Raw genomic sequence first — 13,397 nt, forward strand, 5'->3', positions numbered from 1 at the left:
AAACATAACCTTAGCTTTATTTTGGTGACTAAATGGTGCATTACAATTAGACAAGAGTCCTTTTTTGTCCCCCTTTCCTGAATGGTTATCAGTGATGTTCTGTCATTGCTCTGAAAGCTTCATGGAGAGAGAGGAGGGGGCTAGACAAAGCTCAGCCACAGCCAAGGGGGAGAAAAAAAGAAAGTGATATGGATGAGGAGGAATCAAGAGGAAAGATGAAAATCAGGCACCAACACAAAAGAATGATTATCTCTGAAATAAGGATCTTTTGATTTGTGAGAGAAACATATTTTTTTTCAGGCTTGCTATCTAAAACTAGATACCATAAACTAGTGAAATCTGGATTAACCAGCACACAGTCCACTGCAGTGTGCTGTGTTCAAACTACCAGTCCAATTTTAAAATGTTTCAGCTACATGTTGTTGACCTTGATGCTATTTCCCAGTCTTGTGAGGCACTCTCTCATGCTGTTTTCCATCATCAGAACAGAGGTGCATTACTTTTGCTAATAATATTAATCTAAAATCTGAAATCTTGTATATTCAATTGGTGGCGCAACTGCAGAGAACCTTTGAACCCTGGTGATAAGTAGCTTAGTGGCTTGGTCAGAGAACACTTGATTATTTCATTAAATGTACTGAGGGAGCTGAGGGAAGCATGGTGAAGGAGAGTGGGTGGCATTGTCTTGGGAATAGACACGTAAGTGTGTGCCTCGCTTTAGCGTTGCAGTGACGGGAGATCTAATTTTGTGACATGTGTTTGCAAAATGAGTCATAATATACTGTGTTAAAGCTTATTGCGCTGAGGAATGTTTTCAGACAGCTAGTTGTAGTCATTTCTGTTTTGTGTTGCTTCTGGTTTCACTTCCACTTAACGCTTTCCTTTCCTCACACTTTTTGAGCTATTTACTTTTTTGTTTGTTTCTTTATCCGTTACTGTTGCACCTACTTTTGCTCTCATTCCTTAATTCTGCCCATTCCCCTCACTGTTCTGCGACATTATTTTTTCCCTTTCTCACTCTCCCATGTCACATCTACTTTTTTCCTCTCCTAAATCATCCATCTCATTCACTATTTCTCTTTCTGCACCCTTTTCCATTGTCCTCTGGCTGCTTAATGTAAACAGTGATGGAACAGCACTGTGGAGCTGGAAGGGGTTCAGAGTCTTGCTCTAGGACATTTCAGCAGGATGGGGCTTGAACCCGGATCCTCCAGTTGAAGGAGTGTCTCTGGCGTCCCTGTGCTAACCATCTCCATTCCCCCTCAGGTCGGGTTCCTCCAGTTCCTCCATCAGGTCTGTGGAGGCTGTGGGCGTGGCCTTCAGACAGCCCAGCAAGAGCCGCATTCGGCGCCACACCAACCGCCTTTCGGGTCTCTTCCTCCGTGGCCCCATCCCCAGCTCCAGCCCCATGGCTCTGAGCACGGGCTTCAGGTCGTCGCTGTCCAGCCACTCCAGGAAGGGAAGCAGTATGTCACACTGACTGTATTTCTAGCTTTGTCTTTATGCTGGCACTTTGTTAATTCTTGGGAGGATTAGCTGTGTCTACTGGCCTCTACGCTGCATTTTACGCTGTGAGCTAGATTTGCAGAAATCTGCTGCCTTGCCTTATGACACAAATCAAGGATTTGTGGTTTTCTCTGAAAGAAAAGCACAAAATTCCAGATATTCTAAGGGCGTAGTTTCAGCTTTGTGTTTGTGTATTTCATTGAAACACATTTTGCTGTTATCAACAGTGTTGGATGTTATCAGCAGCTGTTATTGCCACAGAGGAGGAAGGGGGACAGGTAGCAACATTCCCTTTGCAACAAGAAGGAAGTTGGTTTATGGGAAATGTGGTCTTAATTTTGAGAAAGACAAAATGCTACATGTAGCACCAGGCTTAAACCTTAATTTCCTTGTTTACTTGTCCTGTCTGCGTCTAGTAACCCCTGCTGTTACACCAATAGCCGACGACCCAGCTGAGCTGTCCAATCAGATAACTGCTCCGGGAATCCTAAAAATCTTTGGGAGTGAGATATGTGAAGGAGCTCACTACAAGAGCGTCCTGGCCACCACACACTCCAGTGCACAGGAACTGGTCAAAGAGGCCCTTGAAAGGTAAAACCATATGTATCTGTGTGTGTGTGTGTGTGTGTGTGTGTGTGTGTGTGTGTGTGTGTGTGTGTGTGTACTTGTAAATGCTACACAGTGAGGACCAGAAGGCATTTTTAACCAACAGAGTGTGGACATTTTTGGGAAGTGAGGATATTTTGGCCGGTCCCCTCAACTACAAAGGCAAATTCTGCCACATTGGTAAGGATTAGGGTTAAAGTTAGAATCAAGGGTAGGTTATGGTTATGGCAAAGGTTTGGTTTAGGCATGTATTGGTTATGGTTAAGATTAGGGAAAGGCTGTAGAAGGCTGTAAAGTCAATATGATGTCCTCACAAAGATAGGCAGACAAGAATTTGTGTGTGTGTGTGCACAGTTGCAGATGTGTGCATATGCATGTAGGTCTGCATTTGCATGTGAGTTCTGCGTCCATTCCATGCTCTAACATACCTTTGTGCTATATTGTTTGTATGTAAGAGCTGTCAGGGCAGTCTTTGATGTGCGAAACCCTGGCAGGTGATAAAGAGAACATGTACATCTTGTTGCAATTAGTATAGCTGGAGATGGACAAAGTCGACTTGACCCATTGTTCTTAAGGGCAGCTGTTTATTATAACTGCAGTATGATGTTCGTAGTAGAGCCAAATTGTTCATTTACATGGCAGTTCTGAGCAGTTCTAGAGTGAACCGCAGGCTCCTATGAAAGACGGCCAGTATTGGCCACGGTGTTGAGGCGGCTTCCCCAGAGACTGAATCGCTGTCAGTCTTTACTTATGTTGCAGCCAGTACATAATGTAGTGATTAATAGAAGCCATTCAGCTTGAGGGGTACAAAGCCAAATATTTTCCTTTTCCTTCAATGAGAATTTATACTTATTACCACAGTGACATTTAGTTACACAAATGCTAGAACAAAGACATCGATTTAGAAGTAGATTAGCAAGTATGTTAAGTACATTGCACGTTCATTACAACTCATGATAACTTCAAGAACTCTGTAATGTTTGAACTTGCAGTGGAATATGCTTGATAAGAGTTTATTTGATGAGATCCAAAGCACTGGCTACTAGTCTGTTATATAATTTTAGGGTTTGCATAGTAAAGAGTTTTATGTTTGCTTTTATATAGAACGACTTACAATAAGTGCAAAACTAGACGAGGATTCAATTTCTTGTAGGGTTGAACTATATGGTAAAAATATTTAGACAACATGATTGTGATATTGCACACAATTGTGGTAGGAATGATAATTTTGACATCATAATTTTCACTTTCACTGAAAAAGCTACTGATGAAAATGTGATTTTTGTTGGAGTCTCTACCAAACAAACATGTATTTTTACATCTGGAAAATATTATTTATAGGCCAGGGCATCTCTGTGGCACCATAATATTTCATTTACAACAATGTTTTGTCATGCATTTTACCTTTATCAAAAAACTGCAGCTTGGATATTGCACTTAGCCATATTGTGATTTTGATAATATATCAGCTGATATTTGTTTATACATCATTTCTATTTTGCCACAAATTAAAAGCAAATAGAAACAAAGAGCTTAAAGGTCAGAGACTCGGGATCCCAAAAGAAGTGCTAGCTATAAAAGTGATTTTATTCCATGTAATTATTATAATCATTATTTTATTTGCTCTTGTTTTTTCTTTACTTTCCTGTCTCTTGTAGGTATGGGCTGGGCAAGGAGGAGGCAGGGTCCTATGTCCTCTGCGATGCTATTGGCTCCATCATGGAGCATCAATGGAAGACGGAGGGTTTCCGAGTCGTCGGTGACAACGAGAAGCCCCTCCTCCTACAGTCGCTATGGAAACCCAGAGAGGGCCTGGCACGACGGTTTGAAATCCAGAGGAGGGCCTTGGTGGAGGAGAAGAGAGCCAGAGAAAAGGACACCGTCACTGCTGGTACTTTATCCTCAGGGTGCAGCCAAACATCCCACATCCTAATTCAGGTTGTCTGCAAGTTCAGAAAAAAAGGTCCTTAAAAAGTCTTGAACACAGTTAAATAAAGCAATGTCGGTGTTAAATCCAGTTTAACAGGTCTTACAGTAAAAACGTTGCGGTTTGTTGGCGCTGGTTTTCCGGTGAGAAATCGGCCAAGTCACGCAGACCTAACGACATTCTGATAGGTTTACAGTTGTTTTCATTTTCTTGTTCATTTCCGTTACAAAATTGGCCTTGTATTTCATTTTAACTGGCATTAGAAAAGGTCTCGCAAAAGTTTAAATATAACTCGATGAAACTTGCAGACAGCCTGTAATTTTATCTTTTCACACTTAAACTTCTTCCAGCGACACACCCTCTCTTCAACCCTCCCCCATTTAAATTCACTCTGTCCAAGCTTTCAACGAGAACATAAGATCGGAGCCACTGCCATTGCATAATACATCAGAAGAGCAACCAAAATTTTCCATAGATGCTGGACACATACATTGTGGTAAATGTGCGGGATCTCCGATGTTGCCAGCAATTTACTTTTTACCCTGTTTCATCACACCACCCTGCTCTTTTCTCTCTTTGTTGCCTATTCAGTTGCTGTCATTTCTCCTGCAGGCCCCAGCTGTGGTTGATACAGCTGTGGTCATGGTATAACAGCATGTCCTGTTATGTGTTTTGCTTTTGTGAATGGCACAGCTTGTGATAGCCTCCTATCAGTGTCAGCTTGTGGATGCCTGCTGTGTGGCTGAACTTTTTTATTTCCATGAGCTCCGTCTCTTTCCACCGAGGTCTGTTTCCTGTGTGGGGCTTCTCTATGTTGACTCTGGCATAAATACATAAATGTACAAATCACTATACGCACACACACACACACGCACATGCACACACACACACTCATACACACATACTCTCACACCTCATCAGAAAAAAAAATATGGGTGTTGCCCTATGACCATATTCCATTACCCATTTGCGTAATATTTTTAAATGTCACTGCACTTTGCAGGTAGTTTTAACAACAGTGCAACAACAACTCCATTCCCAGCTACTTGAATGTTTTTTAACCAACTGTCCCTCAGGTATCAACGCCCAGGCTCGTAAACTACAGAAGAGCCGCTCCAGAGTGACCTCCACTTTAATAGAGAGGACTGTGGGCCGGAGCCAGCTGTGGAGAAGCAAAAGCGAGATGGACCTGCTAGAGTCCGATACCGAGACCCAGCGGGGTGCCTGTCAGAATAGCAGTTTCAAGACTCAAAACCAGAACCAGAATCTAAATTCAGCCCGGCAACATGAGAGCACATCCAAACATAACCAAAAAGCAAGCCCAAAACAGAATCACATTCAGAGTGAAGTTCACAACCTTGCAGCTCCCTCACAGGGGGACGCCAGGTCGCGGGCCAAAACAGAGACCCTCTGTCCGGCGAGGCAGAGAGCCGAGCGGGACAGAGAGGAGTCAGAGAGAGAGGAGACGGAGAGCAGCGACGATAACACCACACAGTACTCCATTCACCCTCCTCAAGACTGTCCCTACCTGCTGCTGCTGCAGGGCTGCAGCCTCACACAGGTATCTCCTTCAAACACACACTCCACGCAGTCCCAAGTCCCACACCAACTACTCACGAATTACACACACATGCAAGTGCAAACACACACACACATTGCGACCAGGATCTGGTTTCTTTGCAAAATGCTTACATTCATTCTCTGTCTAGTGTCCCACAAAAAGATTAGTGGAGTCAGAGGCTCATAGATCCCCACTGTTTTCAGTCTTTTGCTTTCAGTAAAACATAATATTTGACTTGAAGCACTAAAAGCCCGTTGTCTGACTGGAAAAAAAAAAATCACAGTGAGACAGAGGGGCGAATCATTCCAGGAAAAGTCAATGTGCTGTGCGTAGAGACACTGTGTGTGTCCAAACAGTGATCAGGAAACAGAATGAAACAACCATGACACTGCTTCCTGACTACCAGTGGATAACCAGTGAACAACTTCCACGCACACACATGCACATGCACACACAGACGCACACACACACACACAGAGTGGCGATTTTGATTCTGCGTCAGAGATTTGTTTTCGTTTACTCTGCATAAGAAAATAATCTAGCACGTGAGTTAGTCGTTTGTTGTTGTGAGCAGGGCTTAGGGAATTTGTGAATTAATTCTGTCCAGCTGGAAAAGACAAGCATCACAAGGGGAACGTCAAGCATAACAAGTCCTCCACACTGTGCTCGCCACTCACTGTAATTAATAAAACATTGTTTGCTAAATCAAACTTGCACCAAGGCTATAACTCTAATGATCAGATATTTGGGTTTTCACTGTGGCCATGCAGCTGCTGGTTAAAGTAATAATCTGGGTCATGCTCAAATGTGTGTTTGTGTTCTGTCACCAATTAATATACAACAGTGAGTCAACCTAAACCCAGTTCAAAAAAAGAAAGAAAATTGCGCCACCTAGAGGACCTCAAACTTTATCAACAGAAAATCCATGGAAATGATGCATTTGGTTGACAATGATCTCTGGGGGGCGCGGCACTTTGCATCAAAATGTCATCAAATTAAATTGTTGGGACTTTCCTGGATTTCAAATTTATACATATTACCCTCTCAAAAAGTGTGCATTGTGTGGTATTTCTATAGATTTGCATATTCACTTAATGCTTGTCATTTTCTCCTCTCCTCAGGACTTTGTCATCTATTTACTCACTGGACCAAGCATTGTGATTGGTCGAAGGGGTGATAATGGTGAGGGGTCAAAAACGGACATCCTTCTTTATGCCTCCGACATCCTTCCGAAGCACTGCTGTTTCAGTCGCCACAACGACACCAGATCCACCATTCTCCGCCCTTCTCAGAGTGCCATGGTAACAAGGAATGGGGAGGTGTTGAGAAAAGAGGTGGAGCTTAGCCCTGGTGATGTCATTGGGCTGGGGCAGCGGTACCTGTTTCTTTTCAAGGATCCCTCAGCTGTAACACACAAGGTAACGTGGACATACCCAGAATATCTAGGGCTTTGTTCACTCTGCAGGCATTATGCTCAGTGTCAGTATTTTGCTTACAGACATCTGTCTGTTTACATTAAATATTGAAAGTCTGATATGAGTTTTGATATTGAAATTACCTAAACACACAAAGTTATAGCAAAAGAGCCTGCAGTCTTGACAGTCTGTCATGTAAGCCAGAGAAATTATAGTCCACGCCCTGATCCAGTCACGTCCTTGAATTTTGCTTTGAGGCTCCTGATTTGCTTTCACACAGCAGCCAAGTCCTTTTGTGGCCCTATTTAGCCATTGGTCTTGCAACTGTTTCAAACACTGGTTGATTACTGCATGTCTTGTCTAGTTTTCTTTGAGAGGATCTCCAAATACTGACTGAAGTCACAACTTCACTGTCTTTTCATTGGTTGTTTGAGGATGAAGTGTTAGGATGACAGCGATCTATCCCATAGAGAGTGACAATCCAATCTGATCTGACGGTTCAGACATTGGTCTCATGGCTGATCACAAACTGCATGCATCAGAATTACAGAAAGATTTAATCATGTTGTCCAAATCAGATAGGAAATGTGTTTTTTGCTGTTTACATTGGACTAAAAATATCAGATCTGAAGCACCTATCTCTTTTGCCTCCAGAAGAGCCTAAATTATTTGAGACGTACATTCAGTCAGGTGCTAGAAATGTTCCACAAAGATCTTGATCCCTGATGATTTGACATGATTTCTCACAAAGGCCACATTCACACCGCAGTTTAAAGTGTCCCACGTCAAAACATTCCCTACACCATTAAACCTCTACCACACGCTTGTCCCTTGGACGTCAGGCAGGATTGATCTGTGGATCCATGGATTCATACTGCAAACTGGAATTTTTCAGACCAAGCAACATTTTTCCAGTCCTCAGTTCGCCAGTTTTGGTAATCACATGCTGATTTTCATCTTGTTCTTGGCCGACAGGAGTGGAGCTCGGTATCGTCCTCTGCTATTATAGTTTGTCCACTTCAAGGTTCAACAAGTTCTGTGTTCGACAAGTTGTGTGTTCTGTTGCTCTTGTGATCTGTGATCTTATTTGCATACTTGTAGCCTAAACACCTATACATGACGCTTTCAATCTTGTGTTTCTTTCTTGGAAATGAAGGAAGTGAATGATACCACTCCTGAACCCCACCTGTCTGCTGCTCCCTGGTTGCTGAGCTGTGCCACCTCTGCTACGAGAGAACCAATACTCTGCAACACCTGCATCTCTACCTACACCGACCTCCAGAGCCCCAACAGTAAACACTCCCTAAAAAGAGGAACTCCCTTTCTAAAAGCTCCAGAGGGCCACAGCTTGACTGTGAACTATGAACGTGAGCTTGAGGATCGCATTGTCAAGGAGATAATTGTCACGGGGACTAGCAATTCTAAAGATATACCAGCAATGACTGCTGCGTTCTTGCTGTGCGTATGTGTCCAGTATTCTGCAGTGCATTTCAATATTTCGGACCTCCGCAGACTCCTGCTGCTCATTGCCAGTGGAGTCCAGAGCACCATGTGGGTGAGTCATAGTGAAAATGATCTGAGAAGATGCTCTAGTCTGTTTGCCTCACAGTATCTGTATGGTAGAGATGGGTCTGGCACCATGCTATACTGTATCAAACCCTAAATGAGCCAGAGTACAGTCTGGGGATCAGGTTTCTATTCACCGTTCCAATGTCTACATTAAAATCCAGAAGTTTTGTCCCGGCTGTTTCAAAGTCTAGATTTAAAATAAGAGGCTAGCTGTTGCCGTCAGAGTTCCTAGACTTTGGATTTACCTGCTCGGGGATTTTAGACCACTAAAGCTCTATAATCTTTTAAGTCACATCTGACAACTCACTTTACAGACTTGCCTTTATGTAACAATCTGATTTTAACTCTTTGTGACTCTCCAGTTATGGTTTGCTTGTGTGTTTCATACCTTGCCTGCATTGATTTTTGCTGCCAGAAATATTTGCTTGTTTTTTTTTTATCCTTCATAAAGGTTTAGAAATAATGGTTATTGATGTATTCTTACTCATTTCAAAGCCTTTTTATTTCACCATGCAGGAGCACACTAAGAAGCTGGCTGCAGTTCAGCCTGAAGTGTAAGTACTTACTAATTCTTTCTTGAGTGATCACTTTTTCTTTCCTTTTTGCAACAACAACTCATAGACTGATTTCTCCACCTGATGTTTTCATTATTCAGTCTTGTTGGCGATGGCTCAGACTTAAGGGAACTGCAGCCACTGAGTCTGGAAGAGCTGATTTCAGGTCTGCGCCCCCTGGTGATGTGGATGTCCAACAGCCTCGAGTTGCTTTATTTCATCCAACACCAGCTGCCTCTTATTCTGGACTGGAGAACCCGGAAGGAGCAAGGACAGGACGATGAAGAAAGGGAGGATGAAGAGAACAGTGAGGAGGAGAAGTTGGGTTAGTATTTAGCGCCTTATTCAATGCAATAATTATATAACCATAGTGAAAGCTGCAATATTTTATGTAAAATTACTGTCACCTACTCTAACCCAGGCAAATGAAGAAACTTAAGCGTACTATTGTGTACCATCTGCAAACTTTCCTTACAATTCCTGTTGTCCATTGCAAACAGAGCACACCAAAATATCTGGCAAAAGTGCCACCATTACAGCCATGCATGCAGCATACCTACTAGAAACTGTAATATATCTACCATAACCAAGTGCAGTCTACAAAAAGCCACATTTTATATGCTTAAAATTGTGTGTAGGTACAAGCACACACACACGTACACACACTAGCTGTTTGTGAAAATTGTGGAAAGTCACTCCAATGAGATCTGTGAAGTCCCAACAGCAGTATTACTTTCATTCCACAAACAGGCTCAGCAGTTATAATATAGAGTTGCTGTTTTTTTCCATCAACCAACATGCATGCAGGCATTTGCAATACAATCACAAGCATGATGCATCCTTGTGAATATATCTATGATTTTATTGCATTTTGCTGGCTTTTTTCTACCTCATCACTTACTCAAGAACTTATCATTTGTCTTTTGGTAAATTGGTGGCTGTCCATCTTTCACAGACAGACTTAATATGCTGCATACTGCCAAATGGCCTTGTACAGAATGGTGAAGGAAGCTAAACAAACTAATTGCATTTGGTAGCTGGCTAGGCCTTGTTTTCTAGTGCTGTTTGGTCAGTCATGTTACATGACAAGCAGAGGGTCAAACCATTAGGGGGGAAGCAGTGGGGGAGGGCTGCACCAAGATCAGTTGACAGGCTGTGTTGTTGTAACCTAAGTAAATTATATATTCCGTTTTGCTTTTCAATCACTTGTCAGTGACTATGACTGCAGTCCAAACCAAGCAGGCAGGCTAAAAGGGGTTCTCATGATTATCCCGATGGCCTGTCCAAGCTTGCCAGTCACGAAATTATTCTGCAGCAGAGAGGTCCCATCCGCTTAACTGAGAAACTGTAGATTTCTGCAATTTGCCCAAATTATTCTCTGATGGCAGGCATTGTTGGACAGGAAATCTCCTCCATACAAAGAAAGTGACAAATCAAAACGGTCTAAAGTTTCTCCTAAAAACTTTGGAGGAAATTTTGGAGGAAATTTTAAACAGTTTCGAGTGAGCACTCTGTCTATAGAAATCTGGACCAGCTGAGCAAGCACGCAAGCAAGCAAGCACAATCCTAACCAAACACTAAAAGGAGGAAATTTTGTTCAGAGGATGTCAAAATTGACTTGCATGTTACATGATTTCTGCGTAATGAAGTCCTTCAAACTTCCAAAAATTCAACAGTTCTCTCTCACGTTTCCCAGTGCAATGTGTAATTATTACATGGAGTGCGTGTGTGTGTGTGTGTGTGTGTGTGTGTGTGTATATGTGTGCACTTTTCAGCCCTGTTGGAGCTACGACTGTCATGTATCCGCTCAGCCAGTGAGGAGACAGTGGCTGTCCTGGAGGAGGTCATCATGCTCACTTTTCAGCAGTGTGTGTACTACATTACCAAGGTGAGAGGCTGACCGATTCTACCTGTCAGATGAGACCTTCCATGTCATTACCAAAACTGTCATCTATATCCTCACTTACCTTCAGAAATCAGGATCATCCTTTGGGAATGATCAGGAGAAGCAAACAGTGTTGATATCCATGTTGTCATTCTGTACCGCTGTTATATTTCCACCCACATAAAATCAACTTTTCTGCCATTTTACTCCTAAGCTAGCCAAGAGGACAGCAATATGATTACTACAACTGAAATGCTTACCCAGTTCAATTACAGTACTCCTCGCTGGAAAAAGTAATAATATAATGTAATGTGTTACTGAGTTATTCTGCGTTGGTACTGCAGTTTCTTGCATGGGAAGCCAAATATCTACCTTGCAGCCAACAGGGAGCATTTCCTGGCCAAATAAGGATGACGCCTCCCAGACTTCAGGCAGAGCTGCTGTAATACATCTCCATCACACACTCCCCTCTGTACCGGCTCCACCTGGTCTCCCAACTGATGGCTATAATGTGTAGCGTCCGAAAGAAAAATAATCAGAGAATAAAGAGCCTAGTTACCCTGTTCTGACAGCTTTCTAATAGACCAACCAGCCACATCGCTCTATCACACTGGGGGCATTATGACAGGAGAGGGGGAGAGGACACCAGGGCTCTTTGTATGTGTGTGTATGTTTATGTGTGTGTGTGTGTGTGTGTGTGTGTGTGTGCTGTGATTAGCTAGTGGTCTCCCAGTGCTGCCAGGTGAGCTTTGGAGTATTTCAAGTCAAGCAATCGAATAATGAAATGTACACAACGAGCATGTATTACATGTTGCCGCAATCAGATGAAAACCCTTTATCTTAAAAAACTTTTCAGAAACAAATTCACAAACTAGAGAAAAGAGCCTTGTTTTGAGCTCCACCACTATGCATGTTTGTTATAATGTCTCATCAGTCTAAACCACGAACCATGGCAATAAGAAACAACATGGAGATATCAGTTAACACTCCCAAAAAAAAAAAAAAAAAAAAGTTTTAGTGTTTCTGATCTCTTTCAGTGCCGTAGATGTGATGGTGTCAAGTTTGGATCGATTTCACTGCAAAAGGTTGTTTGAAAGCCGTTGTCGTGCTGTATTGTAGCAGAAAGAGTCTCATTTTGAGACAATGTGTGTTGCACTGCATTGTAGCAGTAGTTTTCAGTGGTGTGCGGTATTCAGTAAAGCCCTCCACCACACCCACCACATGGACCGGTGCCTGGAAGAACTCAGACAAAGTTCCAGTTTTGCAGAGTGGGTGTGGGTCAAATAATTGTCCAAAAAATACTAATGAGGAGATCAGACTATTAAAGTGCAATTGATGTCATCTGACTTCTTCGTTTTATTAAAAAAAAACATTTTCGCCCTCTGTGGTCAAGAGTTCATAACTGATCAACAAATATCAGTGCAGTTCCACTCCCATCACCTCCTGTCCAGGCCACCATGACCTGAATGCTCCTAACCCGCAATGCCCAATTGAGGAGAACAAGGCCTGGGCGAGGGGAAGCCATGCCAAGCATTTAGCCACATCAGAGATAGCATTACTACAGAGCTGGTATGACAGGCTGTTAGTAGCAGCCAAGGCCTCTCACATGCTCTGCCAACTGGAACTGAGATAGGCTTTGTGCTCACTTCAAGCATCCGCCAGGTTCTGGGTCCTCAATATCGATTTCCCATGCAGAGGGGAGTCGGAGGTACAAATTTCTATCATGTCTTCAAGGAGGAAACTCTATAAATTTGGGAATAGTTGCTGTCCTGCAGACTTTGTGACTTGCATGTTTTTTTCTCAGTGCAGGAGGATGTGGTTATCTAACTACCTGCCCTCAGTCAGCCTTCAATTCTATTACGGCGGTATGCAAGTCAGCCTGATGAACCAAACGACTTCCAGATGTCTTGTGTCAGTTAATTCATAAATAATACGGAAATACAAGAGTCCTCGCAAAGTTGCAACTTTCGGCTTGTGCTGCAAGTTTGGTGTTTTATTGACCTGTTGTCGCAATGTAATCTGAATCCCTTCCTGCCGGCTTTTTGTTGTCATGCCCGTTGAAGCTTGTGTGCGTTTCTGAGGACTTTTGTGGTCATGCTAGTTATTCCAGGCATGACTTTCTCATCCATCATACCTGTCAGGGGTCAGTGGGCTTTAATCCCAATCTCTCCAGGACCGACAGACCAACTGGACCAAATAATGTGAAGAATGCGCTACGGCCATCAGTGTTAAGTTAATATGTAACCTGACTCATGATGTATTCTATCACATTTACCTTCCTTTTTAGTAGATGTAGTCATCATCTGAGTTTTATCTCAGTTTAATGTGGCCAGTCTGAATTTTGGCCTTCTCCTCAATAAGGGAGTCCAACAGA

The 13,397-nt window shown here is 42.8% G+C and overlaps 1 protein-coding gene and 1 long non-coding RNA gene across 6 annotated transcripts in view; both read left to right on the forward strand.

The window, feature by feature from the left end:
* Nucleotides 1-13,397, forward strand: part of radil2b (Ras association and DIL domains 2b) — a 28,824-nt gene that overhangs the window by 7,538 nt on the left and 7,889 nt on the right. For 2 of the 5 annotated variants that reach the window (XM_030077328.1, XM_030077330.1), the window contains 9 exons: nt 1,267-1,466; nt 1,734-2,097; nt 3,771-4,003; nt 5,116-5,600; nt 6,722-7,018; nt 8,172-8,570; nt 9,101-9,138; nt 9,240-9,463; nt 10,914-11,026. In XM_030077328.1, the coding sequence (XP_029933188.1) occupies nt 1,267-1,466; nt 1,734-2,097; nt 3,771-4,003; nt 5,116-5,600; nt 6,722-7,018; nt 8,172-8,570; nt 9,101-9,138; nt 9,240-9,463; nt 10,914-11,026 (2,353 nt within the window). Of the gene's footprint in view, nt 1-681; nt 700-1,266; nt 1,467-1,733; nt 2,098-3,770; nt 4,004-5,115; nt 5,601-6,721; nt 7,019-8,171; nt 8,571-9,100; nt 9,139-9,239; nt 9,464-10,913; nt 11,027-13,397 lie in introns of those variants that run through there. The other 3 variants (XM_030077331.1, XM_030077333.1, XM_030077332.1) reach the window with 3 other exon arrangements.
* LOC115377521 (uncharacterized) lies at nt 11,034-12,364 on the forward strand. The gene is made up of 2 exons (XR_003930054.1): nt 11,034-11,155; nt 11,368-12,364. It is a non-coding gene; the product is annotated as an uncharacterized LOC115377521 (long non-coding RNA).

The sequence above is a fragment of the Myripristis murdjan genome, chromosome 19 (genome assembly GCF_902150065.1).
Source record: "Myripristis murdjan chromosome 19, fMyrMur1.1, whole genome shotgun sequence".
Taxonomy (NCBI): Eukaryota; Metazoa; Chordata; class Actinopteri; order Holocentriformes; family Holocentridae; genus Myripristis; species Myripristis murdjan.